Source organism: Physcomitrium patens, chromosome 24 (genome assembly GCF_059467195.1).
Source record: "Physcomitrium patens ecotype Gransden chromosome 24, ASM5946719v1, whole genome shotgun sequence".
In the NCBI taxonomy this organism is placed as follows: domain Eukaryota; kingdom Viridiplantae; phylum Streptophyta; class Bryopsida; order Funariales; family Funariaceae; genus Physcomitrium; species Physcomitrium patens.
Genome location: NC_143433.1, coordinates 4638814 through 4651638, shown reverse-complemented (window position 1 = coordinate 4651638; position 12825 = coordinate 4638814). Strand labels below are relative to the sequence as shown.

The window sequence follows — 12825 nt, the reverse complement described above, 5'->3', positions numbered from 1 at the left end:
TTTAAGATTTTGTTTGAAAAACTATTCTTTTATTTATTATTAGATTTTATTGTTTTTTTTTTGCTTTATAGATTGTTAGAAAGATTGTGATAATAAAAATAAAATAAAATAATACCATATTATTTTGATAATACCATGTAATTTTATAGTAGACATTATATCTACAAAAGTACATCAATTGGTTGAGGTATCTCATCTTAAGTTGTAATAAATTTAAAGTCGTTTTGTAACAAATAAATCCCAAGTTGCATCTAAAAATATAACTGATTTTGTAATTAAGAAGTATATAGAGTTTATTTTGAAAAGAAATTTATAAATAAGGAAGATTGCAGTAAAATGTTTGAATGTGATACAATTAGAAGAAAGATTTATGGATTTTAAAACCTTACTTTATGTTTTTTTTTTTTTACAAAGAATTAATACAAATTTTTTAATAAAAAACTTAAAATAAATTTAACATTCTAATGAATGCATAAGAAAATAATCATTGTGCAATAATAAATAAATAAATAAACAAACAATACTTACAAAAAAATCTTTTACAAAATATTGTTTTCATAGTTTAGAATAAAATATTAATGTAATATTTCTATTGTAATTTTTTTGTAAACAAATGATTATATATATATATATATATATATATATATATACATATAATATTTTGTAGAATTACTATGGTTTTATAAAAAAGTGTTTCTATAAATATTTAATATATTTACAAAATGAGAAAGAAATATTATTAAATCGTTTCTTTAACATTAAATACTCATGGAAATATATGAATGAATATTTAATTAATCAATTAATTTTATTATAATTAATATTAATGATATTAATGATATTAATATGAAAGCTCTTCAAATTTGTTTTTAGAAAATTGTAAGTATGTTTTAGTGGAATTGATAATAAGATTTTATATATACTAAAATATCTCAATGTCTTAAAGTCTAATGGAATATCTTATTATAGTTGGAACTCAAAGTTAAATATCATATTATATTGTTAATAAATATTGCTCCACAGTAAGGCCTTTTATAATAGTTCTTGTTTAATTCCTACAAGACTTAGTAACTATGTTTGTGAAACAAGATTACTAACTAGAAACAACACAATCAAATTTAAATTTTCTCTATTACTATTTTTATTTTTATTGTCAAAATATATTTCTTTAGATTCCATTAGGTACAATTTTTTAAGGGATTTTCATACTCAATAACCATTGATAAACCTCATGACCAATCATTAAAAAAAAAATATAGTCTACATCTTTAAATTTTAATATTTATGCATAGCCAATCATTTGTATTTAAATCTTGATGTATCTAACTAAAGTACTTTAGAATTATTTGTCCAAATGACACCAAAAATAAAAATATCACTATTGATATAATATATTATAAAATTATAATAAATTCATAAATTCATAAATATAACTTGACACAAATAAGTAAAATTATTTTTTTTTAACATAAAATTTAACATTTAAAAATAACTATACCTATATTTGCATACATTTGTTTTTATTTTATTTTTGAACTCTTTGTAAAAAAATCATTATCTTTGGACTTATACATTATATATATATATATATATATATGTATATATATAGCTTTGAATTTATATATTATATTAGTTTTTTTAATGTAGTAAATTGTATAAGATCTTATTAAAATTCAAGATGGAGTTGGAAAAAAAAGAAAACCCTGAAATCTAAAATCTATTAATTTTAAAATTATTCTTTCTAATAGAGTGTCTGAATGTATACATATGTGAAAATATAAATATAAATATATATATGTATTCACGAATATTAGGCATGGCTAAAAGTGAGAGCCATGTAGTACACATACTAGTTGAATGGAAGCGTATCCCGCACCCGACGTGAGGCGAAGCCCAGCTTAGTCTCAATCCGTTTTTTAGGGTTTTGCTTTCGCACAAACTCTCTACAACACTGCGTTCGCTGCTGCAAGCAAGCCCTCCTGCGTGTTCGTCTCAGATCTTGCCCTGCTTCTTCTTAGGGTTTTTCTCTTCTTAGGTCGTGTATGTGATCTCTCGCAAGTATGGCGACGGCGGTGGGAGTGCGGCAGGAGGAGCGCTGGGGCGCTGGTGCTGAAGAAGATGGCGAGTATTCCCGCGAGGGGTACCGTGGCAAAGACCGCCGCGACGCGGACGATAGGTCTAGGAGGGCGGAGCATTATCGGGACAGACAGGAGCGGTCCAAGCGGGAGGAGTACTCTCGAGGTAGGGATCGGCGAGATGGCGAGGAGAGGTACTGGAGGAGTGGCGACGAGCGGTCTAGAAGAGAAGGGGAAGATAGACCGCGTTCTAGGAGGGACGATGAGGAGCGGCCGAGGAGAAACGGAGAGGAGTCGTATCGGGTAGATGAGGAGCGGAGGAGAGAGAGGGGAGATCGAGAGGAGAGAAGGCGGCGAGATGAGGAGGAGGAGTCGCTGGAGGAGGCGCCCAAGGTGGTGCCGGAGAAAGTTGCCGTTCCAGAGAAAGCATCTGGGCGCAGTGGTGGAGTGTATATTCCGCCCTTCAAATTGGCGCAGATGATGAAAGATGTCGACGACAAGAGCTCCGTGCAGTACCAGAGAATGACGTGGGATGCGTTGCGAAAGAGTATCAATGGTCTAGTTAACAAGGTTTGTTTCTTTGGTCGACTTTAGGGTTTGGTTGTATTAAGCTTGAAAGTTTCGCGTTTGAAAAATTGAGCGGTTGTTAAGCTGCGTGTGTGGTGTAGGGAATCGCCGAAGGTTGAAACATGTTTTAATTTCGTTAATCAGAGTGTCTGTTTATCATTTCTACTATTTCAACTGAAAACGGACGAAGAAGAGGAGTGAAATTGAATGGAGGCGGTGGAATCCTAAACTGGAATGCAAATAAGTATATAACGCTGATAGTTGCTTTCTATCGTAAACTTCTGCCCAGAAGTTTTATGTTCTGAGAAATGAAGCTGATTTCTGACTTCTTGGAGATTAATATGGTTCTTTTTGTCGATTTCTCCTGTATTTGCCCAGGTCAATGCATCAAACATAAAAAACATCATTCCGGAGCTTTTCGGTGAGAATCTGATAAGAGGAAGAGGGTTATTTGCAAGGTCATGCATGAAGTCCCAGATGGCTTCTCCCACTTTCACCCACATTTTTGCAGCTCTGGTCGCGGTGGTCAATACGAAGTTTCCGGAGCTAGGCGAGTTATTGCTAAAGAGGATCATCTTGCAACTAAAACGAGCTTTCAAGAGGAATGATAAACCAGTATTGCTAGCTGCCGCGAAATTCATTGCTCATCTTGTCAATCAGCAAGTCGCACATGAAATTCTAGCGCTTGAACTCCTTACCATACTTTTGGAAAAGCCCACAGATGACAGCGTTGAGGTGGCCGTCGGTTTCGTCAAGGAATGTGGATCCCTTCTTCAAGATGTTTCTCCTCAAGGGCTGCACGGTATCTTCGAGCGGTTTCGAGGAATCCTACACGAAGGAGAAATTGATAAGCGTGTTCAATTTATGATTGAAGGCCTTTTTGCAATTCGCAAGGCTCAATTCCAGGGTTTTCCGGCAGTGTTACCAGAGCTAGACCTTGTCGATCAAGAGGACCAGATTACACATGAGTTATCGCTTGATGATGAGTTAGACCAAGAGACGGGACTTGATATTTTCAAAGTTGATCCAGACTTTGTAGAAAACGAAAAGAAGTACGAAGCAGTGAAGAAGGAAATTTTGGGTGACGATTCAGCCGGTGAAGTTGAAGATGGGGATAAAGAGTCTGGTGATGAGGATGATGAGGATGAATCCGATGAGGAAGACGAAGAAGACAGGGAGGCATGCATGATTATCCAGGATGAAACGGAGACAAATCTTGTGAACTTGCGGCGTACTATTTATCTTACTATTATGTCTAGTGTGGACTTTGAGGAGGCTGGGCACAAGCTTCTTAAAATTAAGTTGGAACCTGGACAAGAGATGGAGCTGTGCGTTATGCTTTTGGAGTGTTGCAGTCAAGAAAGGACATATCTGCGATATTACGGTCTCCTTGGGCAACGGTTCTGCATGATCAATCGCGTTTATCAAGAGAAGTTTGATATCTGTTTTGTGAATCAGTACTCAATGATTCATCGCCTGGAAACAAACAAGCTTCGCAATGTTGCGAAGTTCTTTGCTCATTTGTTGGGCACGGATGCGCTTCCTTGGCAAGCCCTGGCCTATATCCGACTCACAGAGGAGGATACAACTTCTTCATCTCGTATTTTTATCAAGATTCTTTTCCAAGAGCTTTCAGAACACTTGGGACTGCGGAAACTGAACGAACGTCTGAGCGATCCCTCGATGCAAGAATCTTTTGATGGAATCTTTCCAAAAGATAATCCAAAGAACACGCGTTTCGCCATCAACTTCTTCACTTCCATTGGTTTGGGTGGTCTTACAGACAACCTGCGTGAGTACCTAAAGAACATGCCACGCATGATCATGAATCAACACGTACCCGTTCCAAGCGAGAGTGATGACTCAGATGCAGACTCGGACACTTCAGGGGGCGGCAGTTCCTCAGCCAGCAGTGTTTCAGATTCGAGTAGCGACAGTGAAAGTGACAGTGAGAGTGACAGCGCTAGTGACAGCAGTCCAGAGAAGCCACGGAAAAAGAGAAGAACGTGAGGTTTGTCTGTAAATCTTGCACTGTATTTGTGTTGTAGATATCTTCATCGATTTGCTGCTTTCGTTAGGTTTCTGGTTTCAATAGGATGAGATGAAAATCAGTTACGAGTTCAATTATACTTCAAAAACTTGGTTTTTTACGGGGAAGAATTCTTTCAGTTTTTTCCCAGACAGTTGGTGAGCATGGAATTTATGCATCAGTGAAGAACCCTGCAATTTTGCTTATTGAAAAATCGTGGTGGGATACCTAAAACCTGTCACAAAGTGATGCTTGCACGGGTATCAACTTGACTAATTATTGATAGTTTTGCTTGAATGTAACTCAATGTCTTCTGTGTCTCAACCGAAGGTTGTAAGAGCAACGCCAGCTGTCCACTTAAATCACATTATCCAGTTGATTATTTTGCCTGTTAACTTCGCCTTGAAAGCTGAATATAATTTCAATTTCTACGCACTTCTAGCACCTATGAACGCCTTCTCTATACATTTGATTCATAAGAAATATAATTATTCTCTTCAGCAAATATTTTTAGTAAACAAAAGCGAAAAAACTAAACATACATGTGATTATTAAATAATGATATTGGATTTTATTTCTGATTTTTGAAGATTTATGCAATATTGTCTGTTTGAAAATATAATCTGATGAATCCACTAATTTCAGACAAAATATTGTAATACTTTTGAAAAGTAATGAATGGTAAGAAATCTGTTGATAGGATGCAACACGATGTTATAAATACGTAAATTCTATAATCAAATGTACTGTTTCTAATTTTATATCTATTGCTTTTAACACATCATAAAATTTTGCTTGTGCTTTATTCAAAACAAATTATTTGGAAGATTTTTACAGTATCAGTCCTTTATTGGACACAAAACAATCAACCAACGTATAGATATAGATCTAAAAACTTTTAGATGAAACTAATAGATAAGATAATAAATTGTGAAGTTAATTGGTGATGAGAGCTCCAATTTGGGCATAAAACACAGTAGATGTACAACATGACAAGGATTAATACAAAGCCAATGTACATTGAAACCATCCGATATCACTTCCATATAAGTCAGCAAGATTTCCCATTAAACTCAAATTGCTAAGATACGCACATATGGAATAATTAGCCAAGTATTGAGCAATGAAGAATGTGAAACGCAGATAGCGGTCGAGAGATATAGCGCACACAAATTCCTTGAAAGCAAATTTGAAACCAGAAATATTTGGAAAAAAATGTTTTTACTGGAATCTTGATGTGCAGTTTAGCGAACTTGGACAAATGTATCTCGAGCTTCACCAACTTTCAACACTGAGAAGCCATGAAAGGATGCTTAAGACGGAGTGTCAGAGACAAAGACCGCACCTGGTTTAGATCCAGATGGTCAAGCATCGTCAATAATCCACATTCCTCCTGACAGCAAGAACACCACCCATTACAAATTCATGCGTATTGAACGGAACCAGCTCTACACAACTTGCTCATATGAGAGGGACAGGTGGTAAATCATCAGAACCAATCACCGCTCACAGTTGTGGTGGAATCCCAGCCTTCGTTACGTGCCATCACGCATGTCTACCCACGAACCAACATGCAAACATCAACCAATCTACTGTGAATATTCAAACAAAATCTCTTCGAACTGGATTATCTCGGTTGTACCTTTCAAAATCTACAAAAAATTATCCTTAAATAGAAACGACATGACATAAAAGCTGGAATCCATCATCCGCCTCAAGAAACGACATGACATAAAATACATCACGTCAAGGAGTTAATTACAGCCTGTGGAATCAAAACTCAGATTGCTTCCAAGCTTATCTGTAAACACTTCATGAGACGTATAGAGGTAGAACGTAAACAGTTTCTTAGTGTTCTTCACATAATAGAGGGCACCGTCACAAAGTTTCAAGAACTAAACTGATATGTATTGTTGACATAAAAGATGATAAAATCAAGTGTGGATGTCCTAATTCATGTTGAGTAGACTTGGATTAAATAGAAACAGATGGGCACCTATCCGCTATGTGCCGTCCTCACCGTCTGATGCACGCATGTCCACCAGCCAACCACACACTCGTGAGATTCAAGCTATCTACACTCTTCCCATTTTCAACTCATTCTCATCCAAACCTGATTAAACCTCTCATGAAAGATGAGATACAAGAGGCTCTTGGGTAGTTCCATCAGTAACACTTTCTACTTTGCACATACATACACACAATCGATTTTCTAGTGAATAAATAAGTTGTCTTCATCGCGTACGACTGAGAGTGAGAAATCCAGAAAGATAGAAAGAAAAGACCTGAAAAGTTGACCAGATGATAATGACTCAAGTATACAAATAAAAATCTCGTCAATCCTTTACTAATGAATATAGACTTGTCATTGAAAATCAGAAAGGACTCTGAAGACGTCATTCGAGGTTCTTGACTTACGATCTCTGAAAGACTACTTCGGTTATTCGATTAATACGAAAAGTTGGTTATACAAAAGGTAGTGTAATCTTAACTAATTGAAACAAAAACTGCCAAGTACTCAAATAGTGAAAGGGCCTCCACAATTAATGCATGGTATCTAAATTGGGCGCCTCACTACACAGCCACGAGCAGAATGAGGCTACCCGAATATATGGCAAGTTCTTGACTTACCGTATGCGTATCTACAAGATATATAGAGGAATTACCCATTTAATTTTAAAAGAAGAACGTTTAATGAGATTCATTAAATCTGGCGAAAAAAACTCAATGCAAGGAGGGTATCAGGAACACATTAAAGTCTGCTTCCAAAAAGGACATAACTTAGGCGCAAGTTCTCATATGTTCTTAAAGTTTGTGTTGCATTCTAAAGAGTAAGGCTGGACCCGGAACCCCTCCAAATAAACTACGGGAAGTCAAAAAGCTTACTATCAGAGAGTGCATGGATAGTTTTACAACACAATAAGGCTTGTAACAGACTCTTAAGTAATTCCTTGCCGTAAACAATGGCATCAACGTTGGTGAGAATACCATCAGGAAATATCCATGTGCGTACCCTGGAGGAGGGCGCCAGCTGAGATGCGGAGTTGAGAAACCATTCGCGCTGAGGCTGTTGCATTGTGCAAGGGCAGCAGAGATTGTATACATGCCACTTCTCCCGGTAGCCTATCAGCCAACGACGCCAAGAAATACGACCACAGTAAGTGTTAGAAGAGAACAGTCATAGTCAACGAAAACTTGCATGATTTCGAGTCGCCTTCTATAATTCATCACACCTGGCAGTATCTAGTGCTATCAGGAACCAGACTTCTCACAGAAGAAAACTACGCCTGCAAGTGCAACCAAGCTACAATGTCGATATAAACAAGACAAGAAGTGTTAAGAGCAAATTAAAAATTAGGTCTAGATGGACCGAAACATCAAATCGCATTTCACTTCCTTAGCGCAATGAAAACGATATATCCCACACACGATGGGTCTTCGCAAATAGAGTCCCAAAAGCAAGAGACCCAAGCTGCACAGCAAATATAATAAAAACCTACACAGCCATATGAGCATACCTAGTAAAGAAAGCCCCGGGTCTGCGAGACTCCATGAAAAAGGACTTGGGCGACGTGGAGCTCGGGGCTGCAGCAGATCGAGGCGCGGCAGCTCCTCCTTTGGCTGATGCACCGATTTCAGCACCAGCACTGGCGGTCTTGTTGCCACAAGAACGCACCACCGCTCTTGCGCTAGACAAGAAGGACCTGGCCATGTGCCGACTCGCACAAGCCATAGCTTCTCACCTTCAATTCCTCCAACGCTCCGATTACGACTTACAATGTGAAATGGGCACTCAGGTTTCACAATCAACTGTCGAACATAAACCCTTCCTCAGAGACCCTGAAATGGTTGATCAGCGAAGGGCTTGAACTAGGGCTTTAGGACCCCTGCTGCAGAACACCCTGAAAATTGGGTGGTAAGTGTCATTAGTGGTAATTGTCGCGGTGAATAACAATTAATTAGGGAGATCAAGTATCACACGTGTACTTTCCAACTGGGTCCTACACTGGAGAAGTTGATGTGGGCCTTCGGTGCTGATCTGATAAACCCTGTTTAGGGTTTGCTATTCGACTTCCGTTTTTCGAAGACCCTTCATTCGAGTCCCGTCAGCTCAACTCTCAATCAGTGGGGTCGTCTCTACGGTGCTGTTTTTCAGGTTGTCCTACCTCGATCTCTTCATTTTTAGCTTCAATTGATGGTTTTATTTACGATTTCGTTTCGATTTTTGGAGTTTGTTTGAGGTGGGTAATGAGTAACTTTGCAGCAAGTGAGGAGACTCTTTCGTTAGGTGATCTTCGCGTTTGGTACTTTACAGTTTTATTTATTGTGTGTTAGGATGATATATTATGGTTACTGTTGGTCTGTGTTAGTAGTTCGTATTAAAATGTTGAGTTTCAAGGCGATCGAAATTGGTGAATTTGTTACAAGGCATATTGCTCTAGGGTTTCTTTGCTGCCCTTTGTGCGATTTGATTGTGAATCGTTTTTTTTTAAAGTTTTGGTTACGAATTTGTTTCCTGGCTCAAACTCCATAACATTTCTAGTCCAATATTGAACCTCCGGCTGTGGTCGGCCACTTAAATTTTTGGTAATCTCTGATTGTTGTGAAGGATTGTGAAAGGCATCCCAATCTTGAAGAGAATATCTCAATATGCAGGCTGTGCGGGCTGCTGTGCTGAAGCGCATGCGAGTGGGAGTGAGTGCACCATGGATGCAAGCTCCCATCTTCACTAATGGCCCCCGTCTATTTTCCACCGAGGCTCATGGAACATACTTGGACAAGCACGTCGTCACCGACCGCGTCTTGAGCGTTGTCAAGAAAATGAACAAAGTTGACAGCGCCAAGGTAATGCCCTAATTACATCGTACATTTCCTCCTCAGAGCTGGAACTGGTAATCGGTGGTACTTGCCACTAAATCGTAATAGTCACGAAAAGCCCACCGTTCCAATCGGTTTACGGGAGATGCGTCTGAATTGATTTACAGGATGTTCTAAAGGGTTTTGTAAGCTTCGACGACATGGATGTTTTCTAAGTTTCGTGTTTCGTTTCTACTCTTTGTGAACAAACGGCTACAAACATGTTGACGTTACATATTCTAACAGATTTCAAAAATAAATTAAATCCAACCTATTACATCCATTAGGTTTAAGGATTTTCTTGCGCCGGAGATGCATGGTGAGATTGATCTTGAAGTAACTGTTGAAGGAACTCGTGAATAGTGCGTAGTACGCATGGTATGTGATTACTGCAGCCATATAAAATCTTTTATTTTCCATGCAAACACAAGATCTATTGTTGGATCACTGATACAACGATGTGTAAAAATTGTCTCTGATGTTAACTACATCCAAGTGCAATTTCTTGTATATCTGCTACAGAAAACTAAAGAGTTTCTCGTATACATGCAACAGGTGACTCCAAATGCGCACTTCCAAAACGACATGGGACTCGACAGTTTGGACACGGTGGAGGTCGTCATGGGCTTCGAGGAAGAGTTTGCCATTGAGATTCCTGACGCTGACGCCGACAAGATTTTTTCCTGTGCTGACGCCATTGAGTACATTGCCTCTCAACCCCGAGCGAAGTAGATTGATAGCTCTAGTTTCGTCCATGTAGCTCCTGTATGGCAGTGCAATTCCTGGGTATCCTCCCATCGAGTGGGCCAATTTTATTATCTCCCATTTAAAAAAAAATTACATGCTCAATTTTTTCTCTCAATAGTCATAAAACCCTCTACTTCTGACTGGTTACAAATGCAGACTCTGCCATTTTTACGACTGGGGCCATGATCACTGAGTATAGAATAATGAGTGCTGCAATTCGCCCTGAACTTCGATTATTTTGACTTGCTGGATTGAATCCTGACTCCTTGTGCGCGCGCACACACCCGTCATGAGTTCCCCAACTTTGCAGAACCTCTCGTGCTGTCAATATTTATTTCTTTTCATCAAAAACAACTTGTCTGGATCTCACTGAGTACCTGCTTGAGAGCATCCTCACAAACTCCCCCTTTCCTCTGCAGACACCTTTGTGGGACTTCCTCGACCTTTGAAAGGATTGCTCTTGCAGAGGGAGGACAAAGTCCCTGTCAACCTAATTAGGGAATCTATGAACTAGTTTTGTACCCTTTTTACGTTGCAGCTTGATGGCAAGAGGATCGGTGGTTTCCACCTGCAACAAATATAACGGGATCTGGTGTTAAGAATCGTGAGACACTTCACAAGACCAGGTCCAATACATGCTGCAGCCCAAACTTTTTGGTTGTGCGTGGGAATTTAACGTGAGCTCCTAATCCAGTGTGGACGTGATCTGCAGTTACGCCCTACCTACAAAATCTGTTTTTTCATAACCCCGTTGGCACCACGAGATATGAAGCTGTCTGGGTGCGGTCATTGAATGCTCTGCGCAAATCGGATCCTGCCTCAGAGCTGCCCGACCTTCGCAAGGTCAGCCTTCACCAGCACAACAAATCAGGATCCTTTTTGCCGTACCCTCTCCCTTCGGGCTCTTGAATGCCTACGACAAATAGGCCCCATCTTCTGCCAGGTCTGCGAATACGACAGACCACAACAATGCTGCTGCCCACGATTCTGAGCTCCACAACCACCTACAAGAATCTAAAGCCCCTCGTCCTCCTCCTTGTGCCCCACACCTAAAGAAACTCTGCGGAAAGGTGGCACTCAGAAAACTTCAGAAGGACAAGAAAGAAAAAACAGAAATGGAAAACCGCTGGAATGAAGGACATCCAAGCCCCTTATCGTAGCCAACTGTACAACTTTCTGCATGAAAAACTGGACATTCCAAACAGTGGAAAGAAGACAGACGAGAAAGAGATCGAGCGAGCGAAAGAGAAGCCAACAGGCTCATCTGGATGACTCCGAATCTGTCAGAAGGAGGTCCACGCTGTTGTCTGTTGGTGCTTCTTCACTTAGGCTTTTGGTGGCATCGCCTTTCCACTGAAAGCATGACTTCTGTAGCGAGTAAATCTAAGAAACCGGATGCATGGGTCCTTAAAACAACGAAAAATTTACAGTTTGAAGATTCAACCTTAACCGAACACATTCTGCGAGGATTCCCAAAATGACAGAATTCGATCCGATTTGAGTTTCAGAAACACGATTCAAGGTGGGTATTCATGGCTGCTTTACTTCACTAACTTCAGAGTTTCCCCCCTCCACCAATGGCGAGGAAGTTTTGCAGACTTTTTGACAGGTGGAAGTCCGATTGGAAGTGGAAGAGCCTCACATGTTACTCACCCGAGACAACCCAAAAGCTTGTCTGGCAGAAAGTGGGACTCTCGAGAAAAGACAAAGACAAACAATCACCACCTCCCACCTCCCACCTCTCACCTCCACCACCACCGATTTTGCTTCCCCCATTGATGTCAGTTTGGCTTTTTATACATACAGTCCACACCTTTGGACTCCCTCCTCCGGAAACCCTAATTCCACCCCTCCTGTGTGAATAAACATAGAACTCCACGACACAAACAACCCTAACTCACGGAGCTTCATTCTCACACGCTAAACATGGTTTTTCACACAATCATGCATCTGGTTTTCTGTTTTCTTCTGCTTCTTCTTCTTCTTCTTCTTCTTCCTTCCACTTCCTCTACTTCTGTCTTTCTCTACTTTGTGTATGTTTATCTCTTGTTCTTTTTCTCTTTTCCTTTCCACCTACTTCATTATTGAAATCTAAGTCAGAAGCAACAGAGCCGAAAAGAGCCAGATGTGGCAGGAGTGGACAGAGGCGGTAATGGGATCATTCGCGGAAGTGGGTGCAGAATGGACGCCTCTGCACGGGCACAGGGGCCGACAAACTACCAGACAGTGCCTCCTCAGACCCGGCCCGCTACCGCTGTTCCCTCCCACCCCCTTCCGCACTGCCCGGCCCGGCTCACCCCAGGGCTGAAACCAGGTTCCGATATCCACGGGCCAAAACGGGCACTGCTTGGAAGGAGAAAAAATAAAGCAAAAGCAAAAGCAAAAGGAGGTAGTGTCCTTTTGATTATTGTCATTTCTACATTAAAGTATTCCAAGTTGAAGCTAGAATCAGGTATTATGATTTATAGTGTTTTCTAATTTAGGAGAGGAAAGGAACTGATAGTGTGGTATCTTTTATTCGTCTTTATTTTCTATGATTTAGTATTCTAA

The 12825-nt window shown here is 39.8% G+C and overlaps 3 protein-coding genes and 1 long non-coding RNA gene across 15 annotated transcripts; 2 read left to right on the top strand and 2 right to left on the bottom strand.

The window, feature by feature from the left end:
- The first annotated feature begins 1863 nt into the window (after positions 1–1863).
- Positions 1864–4947, top strand: LOC112276354 (uncharacterized). Its single transcript, XM_024507594.3, has 2 exons — positions 1864–2645; positions 3021–4947. Exons 1-2 carry the CDS (start codon positions 2061–2063, stop codon positions 4650–4652), a joined length of 2217 nt encoding a protein of 738 aa, XP_024363362.1. The 5' UTR covers positions 1864–2060; the 3' UTR covers positions 4653–4947.
- A 926-nt stretch (positions 4948–5873) lies between these two features.
- On the bottom strand, positions 5874–8510 carry LOC112276357 (uncharacterized). Of its 9 annotated transcripts, XR_016500737.1 has the most exons (5): positions 8190–8510; positions 7685–7794; positions 6668–6694; positions 6182–6226; positions 5874–6064 (listed from the first exon to the last, which is right to left on the bottom strand). XR_016500737.1 is itself a non-coding variant. In XM_090247218.1 (4 exons), the coding sequence occupies exons 1-2, from the start codon at positions 8402–8404 to the stop codon at positions 7662–7664; spliced, it is 348 nt and encodes a 115-aa protein (XP_090103344.1). In that variant the 5' UTR covers positions 8405–8510; the 3' UTR covers positions 5874–6064; positions 6668–6694; positions 7660–7661. The 9 variants fall into 9 exon arrangements, 8 of the variants coding, with proteins under 8 accessions (XP_090103344.1, XP_090103343.1, XP_090103346.1 ...); XM_090247218.1 differs by lacking the exon at positions 6182–6226 and having other exon boundaries at positions 7660–7794; XM_090247217.1 differs by lacking the exon at positions 6668–6694 and having other exon boundaries at positions 7660–7794.
- A 242-nt stretch (positions 8511–8752) lies between these two features.
- On the top strand, positions 8753–10390 carry LOC112276355 (acyl carrier protein 2, mitochondrial). Of its 2 annotated transcripts, none has more exons than XM_024507595.3 (3): positions 8753–8827; positions 9281–9516; positions 10084–10390. In XM_024507595.3, the coding sequence occupies exons 2-3, from the start codon at positions 9322–9324 to the stop codon at positions 10258–10260; spliced, it is 372 nt and encodes a 123-aa protein (XP_024363363.1). In that variant the 5' UTR covers positions 8753–8827; positions 9281–9321; the 3' UTR covers positions 10261–10390. The 2 variants fall into 2 exon arrangements, with proteins under 2 accessions (XP_024363363.1, XP_024363364.1); XM_024507596.3 differs by having other exon boundaries at positions 8753–8912.
- On the bottom strand, positions 10297–12454 carry LOC149986365 (uncharacterized). 3 transcript variants are annotated; one of them, XR_016500740.1, is made up of 2 exons: positions 11532–12454; positions 10297–11335 (listed from the first exon to the last, which is right to left on the bottom strand). It is a non-coding gene; the product is annotated as an uncharacterized LOC149986365 (long non-coding RNA). The 3 variants fall into 3 exon arrangements; XR_016500738.1 differs by having other exon boundaries at positions 11929–12454; XR_016500739.1 differs by having other exon boundaries at positions 12022–12453.
- Positions 12455–12825: the final 371 nt, after the last annotated feature.